Source organism: Synchiropus splendidus, chromosome 1, assembly GCF_027744825.2.
Source record: "Synchiropus splendidus isolate RoL2022-P1 chromosome 1, RoL_Sspl_1.0, whole genome shotgun sequence".
Lineage (NCBI taxonomy): Eukaryota > Metazoa > Chordata > Actinopteri > Syngnathiformes > Callionymidae > Synchiropus > Synchiropus splendidus.
Genome location: NC_071334.1, coordinates 48,219,023 through 48,240,453, shown reverse-complemented (window position 1 = coordinate 48,240,453; position 21,431 = coordinate 48,219,023). Strand labels below are relative to the sequence as shown.

General features: G+C 41.1%; 1 protein-coding gene across 3 annotated transcripts in view; it reads right to left on the bottom strand.

Annotated features, from left to right (window-relative positions):
• Positions 1-21,431, bottom strand: part of fibcd1b (fibrinogen C domain containing 1b) — a 129,423-nt gene that overhangs the window by 60,804 nt on the left and 47,188 nt on the right. For all 3 annotated transcript variants that reach the window (XM_053857265.1, XM_053857274.1, XM_053857280.1), the window contains 3 exons: positions 18,713-19,192; positions 9,354-9,513; positions 2,949-3,085 (listed from right to left, as the gene is read on the bottom strand). In XM_053857265.1, coding sequence (XP_053713240.1) covers positions 2,949-3,085; positions 9,354-9,513; positions 18,713-19,192 — 777 coding nt within the window. The remainder of the gene's footprint in view (positions 1-2,948; positions 3,086-9,353; positions 9,514-18,712; positions 19,193-21,431) is intronic.

The following is a 21,431-nucleotide window of genomic DNA, read 5'->3' as shown; positions in this document are numbered from 1 at the left end:
ATAAGGTTTTATGCCAGTTGTGTGCAGGAACCTATCTAGCAAAGAGTTATTCACATGTTCAGGAAAACACCAGGAACCTCTGAACCTCAAACGATTTAAAGTGAAACAAAATAATTCAATGATCAATGACAAACAGCAAAAAAAAAAAAAACGAGGAATGAGATTTCACTCTTATTTTTTACTGACTAGATACCCCTTACTCTAGGGTTGCAGTAGCGATCATTTCTCCGCATATTTGGGGCGGGGTCACAGGAGTTAAGAGGCCAAGACTTCCCTCTCTCGGGAAACGTCCTTCAGCTCTCATGGGGTAAAACTCCCTTCTCTGAAAAGCATCGATACTGAAACGCATCAGACACAGCAGTGACTTTCCTTGGTTTCAGGCTCACGTCCACCTCGCACAGCGACGGCGGTTCACAGCCCAGAAAATGGCCATTGGTAGTTTTGTTATTGGCTGTGTCTAGTGCACAAGCTGTGTTATTATTTTTATTTCTTATTTATGAATTTTTGTTTCACAGTTAGCCATTAGCCTGTTTCTTCCCTCTATTATTTTGAGGTGGGATTTTCTGCCCATGTAATGAGTTCATTTAATAGATTTTTAACTGCAGTTGTTTGGTACTAGTTAGTCCCTACACGATGACAGGGCTCCTCCTGATCTCCAGCTATTCCGACTTTAATGAGAGGATGACTCAAGCAATTTAGATAAAAATGTGCAACCAAATAACTGTCCTGAAAATCCCACCATTATATACGATAATAAATATTAACAAATGATCATAAAAACAAGAGAAAGGAAAGAAAATAAACAAAGAAAACACTGAACAGCACAAGCAACGACTTACAGACAACACCAATTTAGCTTAAACCATAAAACAAAGTGCAACCACTGACTTTTCAAGCAACGAAGAAAAGACACAGTAAACTGGCAATACACAACTAGTATAGTAAAACCCAACAATCAGCTAAAAGTACACAGTACCCAATAAACCAACTGTCAAACTACTAGAAACATACTTTTTAGAATAGCCCATAACCAGCATAGCTATGCACAATAATGGAACAAATGAAAAATGACCACATATCCAAAAGAATATATAAACAAACCAATTCTCACATCTTAAATAACAAAACATAAAACCCAACAAACAAATGCTAATAAAAGAATGCACTTTATTTGGCACAAAACCATCCAGTCAAACATCAAATCACATGGTGAAACACCAAACTTACTGTTGACCATTAAAAATAGATAAATAAAAACCTCATATTACACAAGCAAGTATTTCCAGCATATGCCCAACTGACACACCAAACAAAAGAAAAACATAAAATAGAAAGCGCGTGCAGACTGTTTACCATGAAACGAGTGGCCAGCAATATAGACGACAGCCAACAGCTTTCAATTGAATTTCCATGTTGCTTGCAGAGCTGCTGGTGTATATGATTGCTTTTGCTTCCAACAAACATGAAAGAATTCATTTCCATATCATCCCCGTCACAAGTTCCGGAAGTTAAATTGTTCCCAACAGCTTCTGGACTGCGCCCAAAACAATGCATCACCCCACCAAAAGGTGTTTTTACATGGATGAAAGGCTGGATGTGTTAAAAAACTTCTCTCCTCTTACGGTGCCCGCGGCCCTCAGCCCTCTATTAGGAGTCGCTCTTCAATCCCTGCGGACGAGTGTGACTCACTACAGAACAAACCCAAATAAGTGACTGAGCAGGACGTGTGTTTGCAGAGTAAAATACAAGTGAAGTACACGTCCAAATATAACTTCAAAGGGCGGCCTGTCTGTGCGTTGGCTCACTTCGTCATCGCTCAATCCCAAAAGACGCAGCACAACCAGTGCAAAAACTTAAACATCTTCGTTTACTGTAAGAAGGCCAGACAGACGTTTGATCAAAAAACAGACTTTACGCTCGATCTTGCCGTTCCAGATACGACAAAAGAGCAGGCTGGAAATAAAAGTAGGTCAAATACTGCTTATAAAAATGTGGTTCTAAATTTAAAGTGTAATGAAAAGCCAATCGTTTGCAGCTAACAAACAACAAAGCGGTGGACTTTTTGGCTTTTGTTCCACTTAGAGTAATGAGCAGGAATATTATGAGGGTGGGTAAGTTGTTGCAGAAATAAAAGCACCGCCCTAATAGTAGCAGCCGTCACCCTGATAGTTGAAACCTAAATAATTTTAATAACCGTAGCAGCATCCTCAGTTGAAGTAGCTGTGGTTCGACCAATATAATAGTCCATTTTAACTAAAATTCAGTCAATGTTACGGTGCCTGGTGAGTGTCGCGGTGCTTGCTGCCAGTGTTACCGTGCTTCAGTGGTAGCACAAGGGGCAGCCCCAGATTTGGTCGTGAATTGAGCATCGGAATCCAGGAGGTCATAATGTTATGTCCTCTCACTCGAGTAGTAACTGCTGTCACCTCATTTCTGTTATGATGCTGTTCCAGTTTGCATACGCCGTGATATTGTTATTCCAATTCCTTCTCCTGGCTCTGCGTCAGACTGAAAAGTCGTCCTGACTTCTCAGGTAGCTGTGCAGAGCTCTTTGTTTTGACACCTTCTCAGTACTCTGCCTTGTTCGCGTGCAGCCTGTTGCTGTCGTCTCCAAACGTGACTAATTCGCATTCGACTTCTCTTAGAGGTAAATGTTACGTTGCAAAAATAATGGGGTTTTTTTTTTCACTCTTGAAGCATTTGATCTCCTCTCTGAGATAAAACTTTGATGAGACCTTTGCGGAGCGATACACAAGAAGCTTCGGGCTCGACAACTGTGATCACAGCAGGGGAACAGGAGCAGTAACTCATATCAAAAGGATGACCGTGCTACCAGAGGGAGGAGCCGATATCTCTGGTAAATAGATTCCTCAACATTCAAAACAGTGTTGAAGAAGCTGGAGCTGTGTGAGAACCACGGCAGCGTTCTGAGTCTGACAGTGACTCACCGTCCAGCCCCCTCCGTCGGTGGTCATGTCGCAGTAGACCTGAAAGCCGGAGGGATGGTGAACAGGAAACACGGAGTAGATGCCGTCTTCTCTCTGACCGCTGGCATACAGATCGCCGCAGTCACGGGGTCGCGAACCTGCCAGGAGGGATGAGAGGAGAAATGAAGAACCAGTGTCGGTGCAGGTGGTGATTCATCCAGTGGTGAGCAGGGAAAACACCAGACGCGGGTTGATCGGCAGCTTTTCTCTTTTGTTGCTCATCTCCCTCTTCAATGATTCAACAATCGCGTCATGATGCCAAACATATTTCACACACAATAATTAATTAATCACCTTTTTTTTATCAGCAAGAGCAACATTAAACAGCACTGCGAGATACTTCATAAAAATACGAGGTGAAACAAACATTGCTCAAATGAAGTTCAAAGATGACAGTTGTACAGCTGCTCATATAACCAACACTGCTCAGACTGTCGAGTGACCTTCGAACATTTGCAGTTCTAGTTTGACTACTTTCACAGCAGGTGCTGTATCTGCAGTAGTACTCCACTCACTGTATCATGATGAAATCTTGGTTACTCCCCCACTATTAACAGTCTGAGTACCCCTATTCACACTTCAACTGTACTTCCATTACAAAGCCACAACATATTGTACGACTACTGCAACTACTTCTCACTGTACACTATTGTGCTATAGTACACCTATAGTACTGACAATACTTTCAACATGTCTGCAACTAGCATCTCGATTGTTATACTGCTTCAAAATCCACTAGTTAAGTTCCTGCCACTCCATAACTGAACTACTTCTACAATTACTATTACACACACATATTAGTATTGATAAATCTACATGCAAAAGTATTACTCTCACGATGATACAATTGGTTCTACTGCTCATTACAAACCACCTCTAGTATTACTACTTGCACTATTACTTTTCTCTTACACCCCTAAAGATACTTGTGCTGCCTCAATAATGCCACCGCAAGAAGCCACAACAAATACTTTTAATACAACTACTTATATTATAGTTAAGGTACTTCAGTAACAGCTTGTACTTCTACTGAATAACTAGTTCTAAAGATAAAGCTTGAACTCTTGCCACTACTAAAACAAAGTGCAATACTTTGAGCACTATAATTTTACAACATTAACTGTTTCTACTAAAAGTGTACAAATACCTCTGTTTCACAAATACAAAGAGCTGCTATTTTGCGGAGAGTCTGAAGCCTCTTGTTCACAGTGACTGTGCAGATTTTGGGCGCACGTGTTTGGAAGTGGACAAGGCCTTTGAGCGGTTTATCGACTCTGAATCTCATTTGTGAGGTGAGAAAATCTGGTCTCCCATAATTCCTTCAGAGTAAGTCACCCTGATGTGGCAGGGACAAAGTGCAGCCGCTGAATTAAACGCATCTCATTTAGCAGCACAGCAGACTACACAGCCTTTAGTCGCAATCTTGATAAGCAACATTTAATGTAGAAAATGCAATAACTTCCAGAGTCGTTGAAATAAAAATTACACCCCAGAATCTGGAGAAGAAAAAAAACTCGACTGGTGGTCTGTCAGGGTGCAACACTGCAGCATCTGTTGGATTGTAGGAATCTCAACCGTCTACCAAGACAGCAAATCGGAATACTCCCTGCTGTGATGATCCTGGTACTTCATCTCTAGTGACGGCTGCTTGCAAGGCAAAAGTACATTCCACGTCGGTCCATCTGTTTTCAGTCCCACAACTGCTGTACTAACAGATACTCATAATACTCTACGACTACTACTAATACTCTTTCTACTACTACTTCTTCTGCTTATAATGACATTACAGCAAAAGTGCTACTTTACTAACACCAGTCATAAAGATATTGGTACTTACTTTACTAACACCAGTCATAAAGGTATTGGTCCTGTCACTTCAGTGCAAAGACCACAACCTCAACTACAAATAACACTACTCCTACAACTTTCACTGCTATTGGTACAGCTCGTAAAACTATATCTTCGGAGGCTACTTTAACTGCCACTATTGCAACTACTACTACTCGGGTTGCCCCGATCGATGGGCCGGTCGATTTATTGGTACAGATTTGGGCATTTATGATGTCATCATGATTTTTTTTTGATGATTTATTTATTTCAATAAAATGTGCCTTATATTTATACGTGATGAGAAACGTTATTACTTCACCGGAGCTAACCGCAGGTGAAACCAATGCTGAAGGAGTTTATTGTTTTGGACGAGCAGTCAAGTTCTGTTGCTGAGGTGCACTGTCAGCAGCTAATAGCGCTCCTGGACCCCAGATACTCATTCCCGTCTGTCAAGTTAAAGGGCAACATTGCGGTGTTCAACAAGTGAAGTAGTGGGTTTCACACTGTGGGTTTCGTCAGTTCATTTAAGAGGGAATAAAAGGTACTTATTTATATTAAACACTTTGCCTTTTGCATTATTTTTGTTATTTGCTTAAATTTTTTTTCTACATGGTGTTTGTCATGGGTCGAAGGGAACGAGGGAGCAAAAGCCACGTGTCAAGGACGTGGAGCGGGACCCAAGTGCAAGTGGTGAAGGTTACAATGAGGCAGGAGCGAGGTTGAAATATTTAATAGTTAAACAAAAACACAACAGAAAGCGTCACCGAACCGGGAGAAAACTAACTTAAACCACAGGGAACTAGGAGAGACAAAAACACAATGGACCAAGAGTCAAGCACAAAAGAAACCAGGAAACACGAATAGACAAGAAGAAACAAAACACTAACTCAGGGCACCGGCGTTTAACAAAGAATAATCCAAAGTGAGGTAGCTCACAGAACGAGAGACCAAACAAGGAGAGCCAAGAGGACGAGGAAAGTAAGCTAGCGAGAGACCGAAAAACAGAGAACCAAATTACCGCAAGAGAGTCCAAAAATCACAGGAACTAGAGGAATAATCACAGGGGAACCAATGGGAGAAATCACAGGGAACAAGAAAACTCACAGGGAAACCATGGGAGGAAACGCAGGAACTGGAAGACACAATCTGGCACACGTTGCTGGAGTCCAGGTGTTAAAGTACTTGGGTGATTAGGGGTTCATTGGCTCCAGCCGTGTGCCAGAGGAACAGGAAGGGAGGCGGAAGAAACCAAAACTCAAGGACTCAAGGGACAAAACAGGAGCAGAGTCATGACAGTGTTGTTTACTATTATTGTTATTTAGTAGAGTTTGGTGTGTAATTTAGTTGAGAGTAAAAAAAAAAAAAAAAAAAAGAAAGAAAAAAAAATCCCATCAAAATCGGTAATGGCCTTTTGGGGATTTAAAAAAAAATGGAAATCAGTGTTGAGCAAAAAGTGGTAAAAAAGTGGAAAAAAGTCGGTGCACCCCTAACTACTACTACTACCACTTATTACTTGCTATGACCAGTTTTGCATCTGTTGCAACAGTGTGGCGACTCTACAATTACCTGTACGAAGACTCTTCTTACAGGTATTTGCATAAGTGCCAGTATTTTCTTCACAACTGATGGGTAGATGAGGTTTCATGAAACAGTGTCGTCATTTCCAGATGGCACTGTCTGCTGTAGAATGTTTGGACAACTACTTCAATGAAACCTCACATCATTTCTAAACCGAGAGCACCATCTCGTGGACTGTGACAATTAGGACACCTTCACCCTGAGATACTGTTTCATGATACATCGTCTACCCATCACTCGCGACTGCTGTTCATACTCTCTACACTGTACATACCACATTACTATATCTGTGGGTAGCTCTACTGCTCCCAGTTACTCCAATTGTTCTAACACCATTCTAAAAGTGCCAATATTATAACGTCATTGTTAAGTTCACATGAAATGCTGCAACTGAAACAAGTGCTTTACTTTATATATGACCGACACATTGCTATACCTTCTATTTTGACTGTTTTCTGCCACCAGTGCTAGTACTAGTGCAACACTTGTATATTTAATTTTGCCAGTCCTGTTCATTTAAATTGTACATTTAACAAACCCAACTACTGCGTTTAAACCAGATGTGGTGTCTACCTTTTCTCTTCCACTAGTGCCGCAAAATAAAGCTGCCAAAAACAACCTTAACAACAACTACTTGCACAACAATTATGACTACCAGACTGCAACTACAGCACTAGTACTACACAAAAACCATCGCACAACGACTCCTCCCACTGCGACGGCTGTCCTGACATACCCTTACGCACAGTCTCCATACACTTAGAACACAATAAAAACACAACCAGCTTGTTTAAAACAAATGAAGTTTTGGAAATTAAAAAAAAAAAACAACCCTTAGGTTTCCAGCATCTGTGAATTTCTGTCAGGCAACTTTAAAAAAAACCCACATGGGGATGTAAACACACTAGGAAAATATAGTGAGGAGATTTTCCCACACAGCTGTTTGGACCAAAACACAGTTGTTTGTTTATGTGAGAGTAAAGAGTGCAGAGCCCAATTTAATGAGTAAATGTTTCATGGTTGGCACCACACCACACATAAATCATAATTAACTGAATTATAAATGCACACATGTTTCAAATTCACAATGCTGCAGCCACTGTTTTATATAGAGTCGGAGGCACATGAAACACTTGCTGCCCTAATTCTAGAATTGTTAACAGCACCTCTAGCTAGTGTATATCAATATTTCAATGCTACACAGTATTTGTTTAAAGTCATATATTCTGTTATTTGTTTTCTTATTCGGTGCACTTCTCTTTGATATCATGTCAAGGCTGTAGCGTATTTATGACTCGCCGCCGGCTGCTTTGTTCTAGTTTGTCTCCGTGGTAGCTCTGAGTCACAGAGGCGAGAACCAGGACCCGCACTGAATAATAACAACACCAACATGTGTGGAAAGAAATATCAGGCCAGTAAACTGCTGGGATGTGTGTCCCTGGAATGCTTGGCTGTAGAGCTAGTTAGAGGTTTCATCATGACAGCACAGTGAACTAGCGGAACCTGAGAGCTCTAGATGTGTTTGGCAACACCTGAGAGAACACCTGGGCTTCTTGGCCAGTTATTTGTCCCAAATATTGGTTCTGGTTTCCAAGGACTACATTTTTACTCTGATGGCAAATATGCACTGAACAAGCCAATCTCTGTCCATGGTGCTGAAAGTGAGTGCACGCCAGCTCCAGTTAAGTGAAGCAATTGCTGATGTTGCCAATGAAATCCTTCATTTAAAAGACAAAAATGTTCTGTTCTGAGACTATCCATCAGCGGTTCTAATGGTCAGAAGTGAACCAGTCCTTTCAGTGAGTGCTTTGTATGTTCCTACCTTTCATTTATCTGGTAAGAGCACGTTCCCCCGAGCACTCCGGTTTCCACCCACAGATGAAATTTAGAGTTTAATTGATGTCTGCAAATTGTCCTACACGACTGAGTGAGTGTTCAAGAGATCGTGGTCAGGCCATTTTCTCGCTAAAATGTTATAAAGAAAGGAAAAAGTGTAATTGCGTCGCAGCTTTTCTTTTCTTTTTATTATTTTGAGGGACGAGAATTTCAAAACGTAGTTTAATTTAACATTTCAATATAACTGTTGAACAAAAAAAACAAGGTAAAAACAATATAAAGGTTGCCTTCCTCACCTCCACTGGCCCCAAATAATTATACTGAGAGCCGGAAAATCGAAATAAAACAATCAAGTTATGACAAAAATATGAAAAGCTGGATGTTTCCAGTTATTTAGCTAAATCATTCAAAGTAACTCAGCAACCTTGTCACAAATCATTCCAACACCCAGAGACCTCAACATTCTGCCGTCACATCTCTCATTTTCATGATTTAATTAAAACTGTTTTCGGGATATTCTCGCTGTGACATTTCTCCCACAAAGTTCAAAAGCTGCTTATGCGGGATAAATAATGAAGGGGAGCATACAGCTGACTAAACAGGACACTTGTTTCCAGGAGGCTTTTTGGGAATATAATGAGAGCAAGAGCAGTGCATGAGCCAGTTTCCAACAACCTCAGTACGACCGACAAAACAGGGGCTGACGCATCACTGCAACCTTGGACTGGACATCGTGGCCTGAACGCAGGTTTGGACTACAGGGATGCGATCGTGGCTTTTTGTGGTTAAGCACAGATTAGTATGAAGGTTGAAGAACAGATCGATGGATGGATGGATGGATGGCTCATTCTCCGACTCACTCACTGAACCTGCTTTGTTGAATACCACAGTGGAATGTTACAGACCCTGCTTTGGAGGATTCTGGCAGGATGTTGTTTCCTCAGGGTCACCATGTCATGGGAGTCACTTTACACATGCCAGAGTAAGTAATGATATCAGTGAAAGAGCTGGCTCTGACCTTGTGAGCGTCAGATGTCAGATGGTACACTGGTCACTGGTGAATGTCGATGTTTTGTACATACACATTTCTGAACACAAATTCACAAAACTCAATTCTCTCACCGTTGGCACAGCCTTTGAAGCGAGCCCCTCTCACCGGCGCCCTCTGCAGGTCAGCCTTGACACGGGCCTTCAGGCCTACGTTCTCCTTCTGCATGGCGTTGAGTGCGTCGCTCACAGAGTTCACAACTTTCACCATGTTGATCTGACTGTCCGACAGCAGCTGCAGCAGATGACACAGATGAAATACATGAGAAGGAGAAGGAAATGCTGCACATCTCTGACATATTCCATACACCATGTGGCTAATATATCTGACCTAGAATAGAAAAGAATATGTAAGAGATTTAAGAGCTTTATCAAATGAGCATGCTAACAAAAAAAGAATTTACAACAAAAGTAAACAAAAATAAAATAAAATAATTTTATGTTTGCATTAATGTATTTTCAGGTCTTTTAACAGTTAAGTAAGAATTAAATATTACAGTAAATCAAAATTAAATAATTTAAAGAAAAAAATGTAGACATTTTAGTCTAAATGTTGTATATATAGGGTAAACAAACTGCAAATAAAAATGACAATAATAATAATAATAATGGAATAATTGGAAGCGGCATCCAAAACAAATCAATTGATGAATAATAAAATCATAAATAAATGAGGAATAAAATAAAATAAACAAATACGTTAAATGGATTAGCACATTTTCTTTTTTTAAGATGAAACATTGTGATCTTACTGCTCTAACTGATTTTTTAAATGTATTTATTTGATATTTACCTATTTATTTTAAAGTACAAAATCCCGACACAAAACCCCAAACATTTTAACACAGAGAATAATGAATAGACAAATAAAATCAGAAAACGGTCTTTGAATTTTCACACAACTGGACACTGAGGATTAAACGCTCAACCTAGTTCGTTGCTTGTGGATAATGTTCGAAAATCACAGCCGATTTCCGGCAGTAGGTGCTGTGTCTCTAAGTACACAATAGCTGCACATTGAACATGAAGAGAGAACAAAACAGAACATCACACAGATGGAAATTCAAGCCCAGATTGCCTCTAAAAGTGTTCCAGAATTTAGCTGCTGGGCCTCTATTGTCGTTGCGGGGGTGTTTAGACACACGCAGGTGTAGCAGGGACGACCTCGCGCTACAGATGTTAGAATGCACCCTGGAGATTTCGACGAAACACAATGAGCCCAGCGGGACAGCGGGTGATGAATGTGTGTGCTCCGACTGCAGAGCGCCAGATAACCTCTCCAGGCTGCTCTGGTCACTTTCTTACCCGCTGTAAGAAATGTGTTGCTGCGACGGAGAGGTCAGTTCTAGACGTTTGGAGCTAGAGCTGCCGTTGTGAGCAATGATGCCTGATCAAATAATGTTATAACAGTAAGAACTGTTCGGTCAAAAAAACTCCACTGGTTTCCTCCCGTGTTCCAAGCTGCTATGACAGTGGCAGCTGTGACAGGATAGGGTGTCTGACCTCTGACCCTGTGTTGCTGTTCCCCACAACCCCATTTTAGGATTATGCAGAAGGTAATGAAACATAAATCCAAAAGTGATATAATCTCAGACCTGATACTCACCATTAAATACTAATTAACTACAATTTTAATGAAACTACTACTACTACTACTTCTACTACTACTACTACTACTACTACTACAACTATTACTATTACTACTACTACTACTACTACTACTACTACTACTACTACTACTAATAATAATAATAATAATAATAATAATAAATATTATTATTATTATTATTATTATTATTATTATTATTATTATTATTATTATTATTATTAAGATTAAGATTTTTTTTTATATTATTCTACAATCTTATTTCATTTTTCTATTATGTGTTAAAATTTTGGCGGTTTTGTATTGGGATTTTTTTTCTTTAAAATAAATAGATAAATATCAAATAAATACATAAAAAAATCAAATTAGAGCAGTAAGATCATTTGTCACAATGTTTCATCTTTCTGCAACTATTATTTTATTTTATTTTATTGTATTTTATTTTATTTGACGTGAAATGTAAAAAGTAGGACAAAAAGAATTTAAAAATCAGTTTCTTGACACAGACTGGATAGTCAGGCAAAAAGAAGTGGGTGATATTCCTGATAATATGGTTCAACAGACACATCACCAGATATTTTGATACACCAGAAAACCCCCGCTCAGATAGCATCACTCGCCTCTTCTCTTTGATGTCTACATTCACAGTCTTCACTCAAAGACTGTCACGTCTTGTTCCGCCTACTCGGCTTGACAACACCAATCACAAATTTGCCAGAGGAAGCATTGTAATCTGTCCAGCGTGAGGCACCAGTTATCCAAAATCGGATTACAGCAAGCGCTCTGCTCGGAGATTGGAGTGGAAATATTGTGTGTTTCATACAAAAATAAGATTGGTGGTGGACGTCTGTCTGGGATATGTGTTTTCTTGGAGCAATAGAATCAATCTGGATGAGGTGGACCGAGGGGGGCTTTGGGATTTTTCTTGAAATTCACCATAAAAATACACGAGGACTGCACAGAAGGAGTGAAAAGTAGTTCTTATTATTAGATCAGATTATAGCACCTTTATTACTGCCACCGTGGCTAAATCGCTTTGTTTATTCATAAACTGTTCATGAGGTTTCATGACACAGTTGTTGTGATTTTCAGAGGCCACCAGATGGCACTATCTGCAGCAAAATGTTTGGACTTAAACAACTAATTCAGTGAAACCTCACATCATTTCCAAACGGAGAGCGCCATGAAGTGAACAGTCTCACTTCATGAGGAATAAGTAGCATCGTGCTTTGTCACCCTTTACAGTCAGTGAGGAGTGGCAAAAGTGGCCTTCTGTGGCAAGCCAGCATCACACACCAACTGACTTCAAATTCACTTCAACTGCACGACAACCACCTGCACGACTATCAAATCCCTGATTCAGTCGACAAACCAGGCTGTCGGCAAAATAGGAGAGAAGCTCCCCATTTTCCTCTCAGTTGGCACAAAGTACTTTGGATGCCGTCTGTCTCCGGTTGCACCTCGGGAGCCTCTGGGTGTCTGTTTTCCCTGCGCTGCTCCTCCAGTGCCAGTAAGCTGCACCACAAAGCCTATTTGGAGCTATTACTGGAAACATGACGAGCCGGATTAATAGGAAGATATTGTTGATATGATGTAGTGTTCCAATCAAACTCAATGAACAACAAACATGTCTATTCATGGACTCTCCACCACAGTGCATCACTTTAGCAGAGGCTTTTCTTTTTACATCTTCAGTCTATGAGGCCACTTGTGCAGTTGACTTGTACGACATTTTCAATACATGTTAGCGGAGTCGCTGTCAAGAAGCACAAAGCTTAAGGAACAGCATAAGAACCCATCAATGACTTCAGAGTAAACTTAGCTAGAAGGTTGTGGTGCGTCTTTGTAAGTGGTTGGAGCTGTATATTTAAGAAGAACAATGTCCCACTTTAGACTACAACAGCCACTCGGTGTTCCAATGTCATGCTTGAATTCTTAAACCTCATGAGTTATGCCCCTCCACAAATAAGTTACAACCTCCGCAGGCAACGACAGCAGCCCCTCAGTCTACAGCAGCAAAGGTTGCTGGTGTCACTTGTCCAAAACATTAATATTCCTCTGCCGCATGGAGAAGTGGAGGATCTGACCTCCCAGTTCAGGGAAATCAGGAGGCTGTGCTCTTCATCACAGCCTTTACCTCCTCTGCCCTCAGACATTGTGCTCAGCGCAGCGTCCCCTGTAGAACTGAGAGCTCGACATCTCTGTCAGACACTTCCATATTTTTAAATTCATGAATGCCAAATAAGAAATGAACATTGCATGTAAAGTTTGTGACTGTCCAAACAGAGCAAGATCTCTGAGTACTGACTTCTCTGAAAATGTGTCCAGATGTGTACTCAAAGCAAATGTTACTTTGTTTCGCGAACATATATTATTATGTCTATTTTTTTAGTTTAAGTATTTAAAAGTACAGACTATAAGCTGCTACTTTTTTTACGCGATCGGAAGCCTGCATCTTATACCAGGAGCGGCTAGTATATGCATTTTTAGAGGATAAAGAGCGTCATCCTCCTTCAGTATTGAGCCTCATCGCATCAAACGATGAAATCGCAGGCTTTTTATTGACCTTGAAACACTCAAAATGCTCTTTTCACCTGTGTGTCTGCAGCTCCGCCAACAGAGCTGATCTCATGGAGGGACCGGTGACATGAGGTAGCAGCTGAGATCGGCTGTGGTGTCAGAACTTGGGACACGCAGGTGCACATTTTGAGCGCTTTAATGTCAATTAAAGATGTGAGGAGTTGATGATTCAAGTTCAGAATGTTGCCCAGTTTGTTTCATGAGTCAGTCTTGATGCTGGAGCCCGTTTTCAAAACTAGTTTAGATGGGATCCTCATGGATATTTCAGCACCAATGACCTTTCTACGGTGCAGACAGCACCACTGCACCTGTGACGTATAGACCACTGTGGCCTATGCATGAACAAGATCGATTTTCCTTGTTAAATTTAGTGGGTGCAGCTAATCTTCCGTTGCACTCTGTCAGTCTGGGATTTATGGTATGTTTTATTTGAAGCGAATTTATCCAATGAATTATATTCTTATTAGAATATAATTATATTGTCAATATTATTATTATCATCATGAAAAGAGAAAGGTTTCAAGATGAAAATCAACATTTTTTTGTACCACAAATGTATGTTTTTGGTTTTTTTTACCTCAAAATATTGGACTGATTTTTGATTCATCAATAACACAAAATATCAAAATTCATTGATTACTCATGAATAGAATCAAAAATGCATTTAATTTGAACTTTTTAAATAATTAATTATGGTTAGTCAAATATTTGACAGCAGAAAGATCCAATTTAACTTGAACCTGTTCACATAAGTTACGTGTGGAATGAAACGAAATGAGGAATTGACCCAATACTAATCCCACAAGGATTTTTATTTTGGAAACATACATTTTCTGTCCATCTGTGGTCACTGGAGATGGCGTTGGATCTACAATCATATGTCTGAAGTGTACATTATGTACACGTTTTAGAATGAACTCTACATATCCAGCAAGTCAGAGTGTGACAACAAAAGCCTGTCCTCAGTAAACCTCGCTCTGAGATTGCCTTTTATGAACAAAAGCTGCTCTCTCTCCACCTTCATCGCTGGTTTCAGAGAACATTCTCTCATCATTCACAAGCTAGATTCATAAAAAAATAAAGTTTGTAAGTGGAGCTGGAGCAAAGCCTGAACGATCAATGTTGCAGACGGATTTCTTCTGCTGATGAAGGGCAGCGCTCTACATTCTCCTTTCTCTCTTTGTTGGAAGAATTTATCACCGTCTATGGGTTTCATAGTGAACGTCAGAAAGATTCCATTTTGTAATATCTGAAGGTCTTAAGCAGTCGACTGTCGTTACAGTCTCCAAATGAAACTTTTATTACAGCTTTATCTCCCGCTGTCTCACCAGAAATAAAAATGGTTTCAAGAGTTGACATGCAATAAAATATCTATGTTTTCATGAAGAGTCACGGTGACTTCCGCTTTCAACAATCGGTATGTATTGTGTATAATATATAATAATTTGTGGTGGGAGTTAACATGTTAATTACGATTAAATAATTACAACAAAAATGTGTTAAACTATTTTAATTGAAATTAAATTAAATTAAATTAAACAGTTTGCTCTCCAGACAACAGGGAACCTTTGTCAGTGCAGGAGTTCCTGGTCCACTGATCACACTGATGCACAAGACACGTGGCAGCTAGGATGATAACAACAACAACAAACATGGAGGAATCCCTGAACAAAAGCAAAGAAAAGCATCTGTTTGCCTTTGTTCAGGGAGGTTTTTTTGCTCACCCTCATCTTCCAAACAACGCGCACGCACAGCCACATGCACACACACACGTTAAACTAGACTTACGCACTATTGTTTTTATTCTGCTGTTTTATAATTTATTATTATTATTTTAGTGTGCATCTTGTGTGCACACTTCTTTTTTTTTTTATTGGATGCAGGGATGTAAAGAATTTCACCATACGTTGTACCGCGTATAACTGTATGTGTGACAAATAAACCTCTTGAAACTTGAAACTTGATACACAATGGCCAGGATTTCCACTACTCTGAATGGACTTGAAATTCTTATAACATTGAAATTCTTATGCAAATATTTTCAAGACATTAAAAGAGCTTTAGTTTAAATAAAGTGATATAAAAACTATATATTGTGCTATTGTCAAACTGATGCAAAATAAACACTATTTTGTTGTTTAAATGTATGTATAGGTCCATCATTTGATTCAGTCATATACCAACTTCATTCAAACTGAAAAATGTGTCTTCTTGTGGCAAATATTCTTATACTATTACACTGAGATTTTTTAATCGAATCCCACCTCTAATAACAATATATAGTAAATATATAAAGCAGTTGATGTGCAATAAAAAGGAACCAGAAGAGGATCTGACAGTAATATATCGATGGCTGAAGCTCACAGAAATCTAAATCTAAAGCCAGTTATCTTTGGCTTTTGGTTTCTGACAAGCGACTCTAAAAGGTTGAATAGTTAAAGTTGTTTTTTGATTCCTATACAGTCAGGTACCATCATGAGGCATCCATGTGTGAATGATTATATATATTCAGCCTGTTATCCATTGTCTAAAAAAGCTTGTGGCAGATTGGAACTGTGGTTCACTGGGCCGAAGTGCAAAACACAGGAGCGGTCGAAATCAGGACTGGAGGCCACAGGTGGCTCATAGATCATGGCGTCACACCATGAAGTCGAGCAGAAACACCGGATGTGCAAACCGCATGCCTTGCCTCCGAAAGAGGAAATCAATCATCGGGATTGTCTGGGCAGCCAGCACCAGCTACACTTAGCCTCGGTGCTCGCCGCCACATGCCACCTACACAGTAACAATAGGAGTCGGACTTATTTTTCCTCCCACAGAGCAGGTCGCTGAAGCTTCTCAAAGATCCCCAAACAGTCTAGTGCTGGGAGTGTGAAGGGATCGGCTGGAGCACGTGCTGAGTTCAGGGAACATCCAGTCGTTTCAGCTCGGTGGCAGGCAGCTGAGGAATCTGTTTGCTGCAGAGACACTGAGCCCCGAGGCCCAAATTAAAAGATCATGTTGTGTGGAGATTTGTCATGCACATTTTAGGAAATGCATCATCAATAAATCAAAGTGGACAGTGCAAAACAAATTACGCTTATATCAACGTGAAGTCGTTCCTGCAGTCGGAGGATTAACCACGTGTTGTCGTGCAGAATTCATGCCATCTCTGCTGCGGTTCTCCTCACACGACCTCCCCACTGGAGTTGTTCGCGGGTTCTTAACTCACATGGTGGAGCGCTTCCAAGGATGCAGTCTGTCAACAGCGCGAGGTAAGACACTGCATTCTTGAGAGAGTATATCGGATCCAAAAAAATACTTGGCTAACTGGGAAAGTGTGACAATATTATAGAATGACACACATAATTATGATTTTTTCTTTTTTTTCCGAAGCAAAAAGTAAAGTTTTGACGTTTAGTTGGTGACAATAAAAATGCTAGTTTTAAAATGTCTCTCCAAACTGGACGGTCCGTGAGGACATGTCCAGCCACGACTTGAGTTCCACAAGCAAAGAACTTCAGTCATTATGTTTCTGAAAAACACGGCAAAAACGCGTCACGTTCAATTCAACCTCCATGATATGTTTTAGCCGTTTGTTTCCATCTTTCCACTTTGTTTAAATATGTTTGAACACATGTGATTTCACTTTTCTGAATGCACAGTGGCTCTCATTTAATCCATGGCACTGTGTCACGTTTGTTCACATGCAACGTTTTGGTTCTTCTCAGCAGGGTAACTGCTTACATGTACGCACCCCAAGTACAAGGATCATAGAGAAAAAACTGCCATTTGAACCCACCGATGAGTCCATGCCATCTTGTCATGTTGCACTGCTGTATGTATTGATCACTAGTCATTATTTACTCCATATTTACTTCATTGTTGGAATAAATCACGTCATCTCAATGGAGATTTCTAGAAGAAACCAATGCTTCTCAGTTGACGTTTGGCTCGGCTGCAGTTGAATGAAAACAAGAGAAAAAAAACCAGGCCCTTCCACAAATGTTTTTATCCGAATCAAATACTCACACACACTTGGCACTAGATCAGAGCCGATTGCACGGTGAGATTTCCGTCGACCTAATGAGCCGTCGCCCATCTTCAGCCGGTTTCACGATCAATACCTATTGACAGTTGTTTCCTGATACACTCCTAGAGTTTCTCTGCGCTCTACTTAAAGTCCTGACATCAATAGCCAGTTCAAGAATGCAGACTCCAGTTCATTGGATTCTACTCTACTCTAGACGGCTGCTTTTTCTTTTATCAGTTCATTGCAAGTTATCTTAAAAGCACTCGTTTTATTCTACTGCTTTTCACCTGACTCAGCAACTCTTGGAACCTTACAGCTCAGGTTTTGGTCACGAACCCAGATTTAAGATGAGGACTTAATAGTAAGGCGTCCGCACAGGCGAGGGAAGCCATTAGTACGCATCATTTAAAGCACTTTCATTTCCAAACGTTGACATACTTCCTGGTGGTTTGTGCTGAAAAAGTATTTCATTAAAAGTTCCATTCCTAAGCGGAGTTGAATTAACCTTCTGGCTGTAATTAAAACATTTAACTTTAGTCTGACTAACCATCAAATGGGCTTAAAAGGACGAGTATGATTCAATTTTTAAATAGATTTAGGGAGGTATTTTCTGAATTGGGACAGAATCCCACATAATTCTTGAGTCAGTACTATGACTGATTTGGTTGCATTTGCCTGCATTGAAGCATTTGCACTGATATGTTTTCAACGTTCTTATTCTGAAAAAGATGGATCGACGGATTAAAAAAACATTTTCCATCCGGTGTAGTGTTTCATGCAGCAGGCGTGGATCATGTGTCACACGTGGGAGGTGGCATTAATGCGCGAGGCAGGGGATCGTGGGTCACGCGACTAAAATGCGCAGCAGTTTGTTCAAGCTTTGAATAGCAGTTGGCACAATTATGTAGAATTGAAGGAGCCGTTTTTTGTTTTGTTTGCTGCCACGGAAACCTGAAAACGTGCTTCAGTTGTGGACCTGCTGTGTCAACATGGTGTCAGCATAGGATGCAAAAGTGCACTTTCCCAACGCCAATACATTTTTCCATCAGAGTGAAGTTGGGTTGGTGAGGACTGGCTTACTGTTGAGAAAAATAAATCAATACAAAATAGGACTTTACACCAGGATGCCCTCTGGTGGTCACTGCTAAAATTCAGCAACAAGCTAAACCTCCAAAGCAATGATTCTAATCCAGCATATATGCATGTTTGTGACCGAAATTCACAGGACTGTCTTACCTGTATAAGGCGTCCCTGCTCCGCCTGCAGTGTGTTCAGGTCCTGCCCCAGGCTTCCTTGACCCCTGCGTAAAGACTCGTAGTCCATCTTCAGCTGCCCCGCGTGGGCGGAAAGCTTTGCCACTTCCTCTGCCAGACTGACCAAAAGAGCCCGGTCCTGACCTTTCACTGACTTCAGATCCGAGTCGTGATCGGTGAGTGAGTGCAGGAGCGACGTCTGAACCCCCTCCAGGCGCAAAAAGTTACTGTTGTAGTCGGGACAGTTGGGGTCAATGAAAATATTAATGCGAGAGCCGTCGCCTCTCTCCACGGTGACCAGGGCGTTGGCTTCGTCCTGATTGGTAGAGATGTGGGGCATGCCATCGGTCAGAGGCGGGGCCTGGTAGTGATTCATGAACAGGATGGTGCCGGTGACGGTGACGGCGAGGAGGACCGCCACAAACAGCAGGATCGTGCAGAGCAGGTAGCTGCAGCTCATCCTCTGTGGAAGGAAGAGAAGCAGGCTTCAGAAACAGAAATGTGCGAACGCACCACCTGGTTTATGAAATAATGATTCTGCCCTCCGTCACTGAGAATATTGCGACCGCCATATGCTCAATATTCAACAATAAAATCCCATCTGGCAAAGTGTTGATTTGGAATAATATCAAGACTATTTCTCTTATGAGTCCTCCAGTATTTGTATCCATGTATTAACCACCGTCGAATGATTTGTGATTCCATTATCCAGAATCGCTTAGGCTGGAATTCTCCCACAGGCAGAAGAACAGATGATTGACATGGTTTCACTATTATTTATTAAAACTAAAAAGACTTATTAAAAAAATCATTATATTAATAGATAACATTAATGGATATTCCAATTATAGATTCCATTTAGTTGGTGGTGGTTCAGTGGTTCTGAAATGAGTCTCTCCAAGACGGCAGTTCTTATCTCTAGGAAAGAGTCTAGAAACTCAGCAGAGAAAACTGTTTTATTTGTAATCTTGTTCCTTCAGTCACTACCCAAAGCTCACGGTTAAAAATGAGAAAAAAAAAAAAGAAATCATGTACAGTGGTACCTCGGTTTTCGAACTTCCCGGAATTGGAACAAATCGGAGTTCGAACAAAAATTTTGAGAATTTTTTGCTTCGGATTTTGAACGAAAATCCAGAACTCGAACGCCCCCCCAAAAAGCCGGAAAAAACATAACGTGCGTTAGCTAAATGTAGCTAACGGGACACGTCTGTTAGCTACATTTACTGACTGTTTTTTCTTCATATTGGTGTAAAACCTTTCCTGTCTCCACACTGGACCGTGGTAGAGTGTCACAGGGGAGGTGCTCGCTCTCCACACCTCCGAGGCTGGAGCGCTCACTCCAGGTTTGATGTCCTGTTGTCAGCTAGAGCTGGGACAGGGATGAGGCGAGTCTGGGACAGAGTGTTACTTGGTTTATGACTTTGTCACAGCCAAACTGCACAGAAGCGCACATTCAGAGCTGGACACGCACCGGGCACCTCTTCACTTCTGGAGAGACCTCACTCACTCGGCAACCCCTCCCACATGCAGCGGCCACACACATAGAGGAACAGCGCACCTCCAGCAGACACTCTACATTCACTCCTACAAAAGCCTGTTTTAAGGCTTGGAACGCATGATTTCTTTTTCCACTAATTGTAATGGGAAAAAACGATTCAGATTTCGAACAAATTGCTTCTCGAACGGCCGTCTGGAACGGATTGTGGTCGAGAACCGAGGTACCACTGTACATCTTGTGGCTCAGCTCTTTTTTTCACCATGGCAGACAGACAGATTCGTCACGACGGAAGAGATCCATCTGTTCCTCCTGGGTTCCAGCTCTCCCTCACTCATCTAAAGCTTCAGCTTTTCTAGAGATTTGCTTTTTGCAATTTGAGATAGGAAGTACTTCAGGAGCAACTTTGTCTAGTAAGGAAAGTTGTTCTTGTGAAGAGGAATGAGATGGTTTGTGGACAATCATTAGGCACAATGCTGTTGTCAATGATAATTCCATTATCACTCATACATGTCATATGAGCTTGAGACTTTATTCTATTCTATTTGCACATGCTTGCGTTCCTTCCTTTGCTATTCTCAATGAAAGTGCTCTAATGCTGTTGAATCCCTGTGAGACGGTGTGGGCAGTGTCCCTCAATGTGGCTGGCAGATCAACATGTTAAAAAAAGACATTCTCAAATTAGTCCTTACTGGCTCATTCTGAAGAGGCACAAATCTCAGAACAAGTCGTAAGATAGCCTCAGTCATATATTTTCTCTTTTTTTCTTTTTTCTTTTTTTGAGAAGGAGTAGTCAAATTAAATAGATTTGTCTTTTATGGACCAAGACAGATTGTTCCTGCAGTCAGTTAACAAAATCTAACATGTTTTTTGTTGTTTTGCTCCTCCACATCGAGAGGAACCAGCTGAGGTGGCTCGGGCATCTGATCTGGATGCCCCCTGGACGCCTCCCTGGGGAGGTGTTCCGGCCATGTCCTACTGGGAGGAGACCCCGGGGAAGACCCAGGACTTGCTGGAGAGATTATGTCTCCGGTCTGGCCTGGGAACGCCTCGGGATCCCCCGGGAGGAGCTGGAGGAGGTTTGTGCGGATCGGGAAGTTTGGGCTTCCCTGCTCCGAATGCTGCCTCCGCAACCCGACCCCGGATAAGCGGCAGAAGACGGTGAAGGTGAAGGTGATTCGAGTCTGTATTATCAAAGAGGCACACA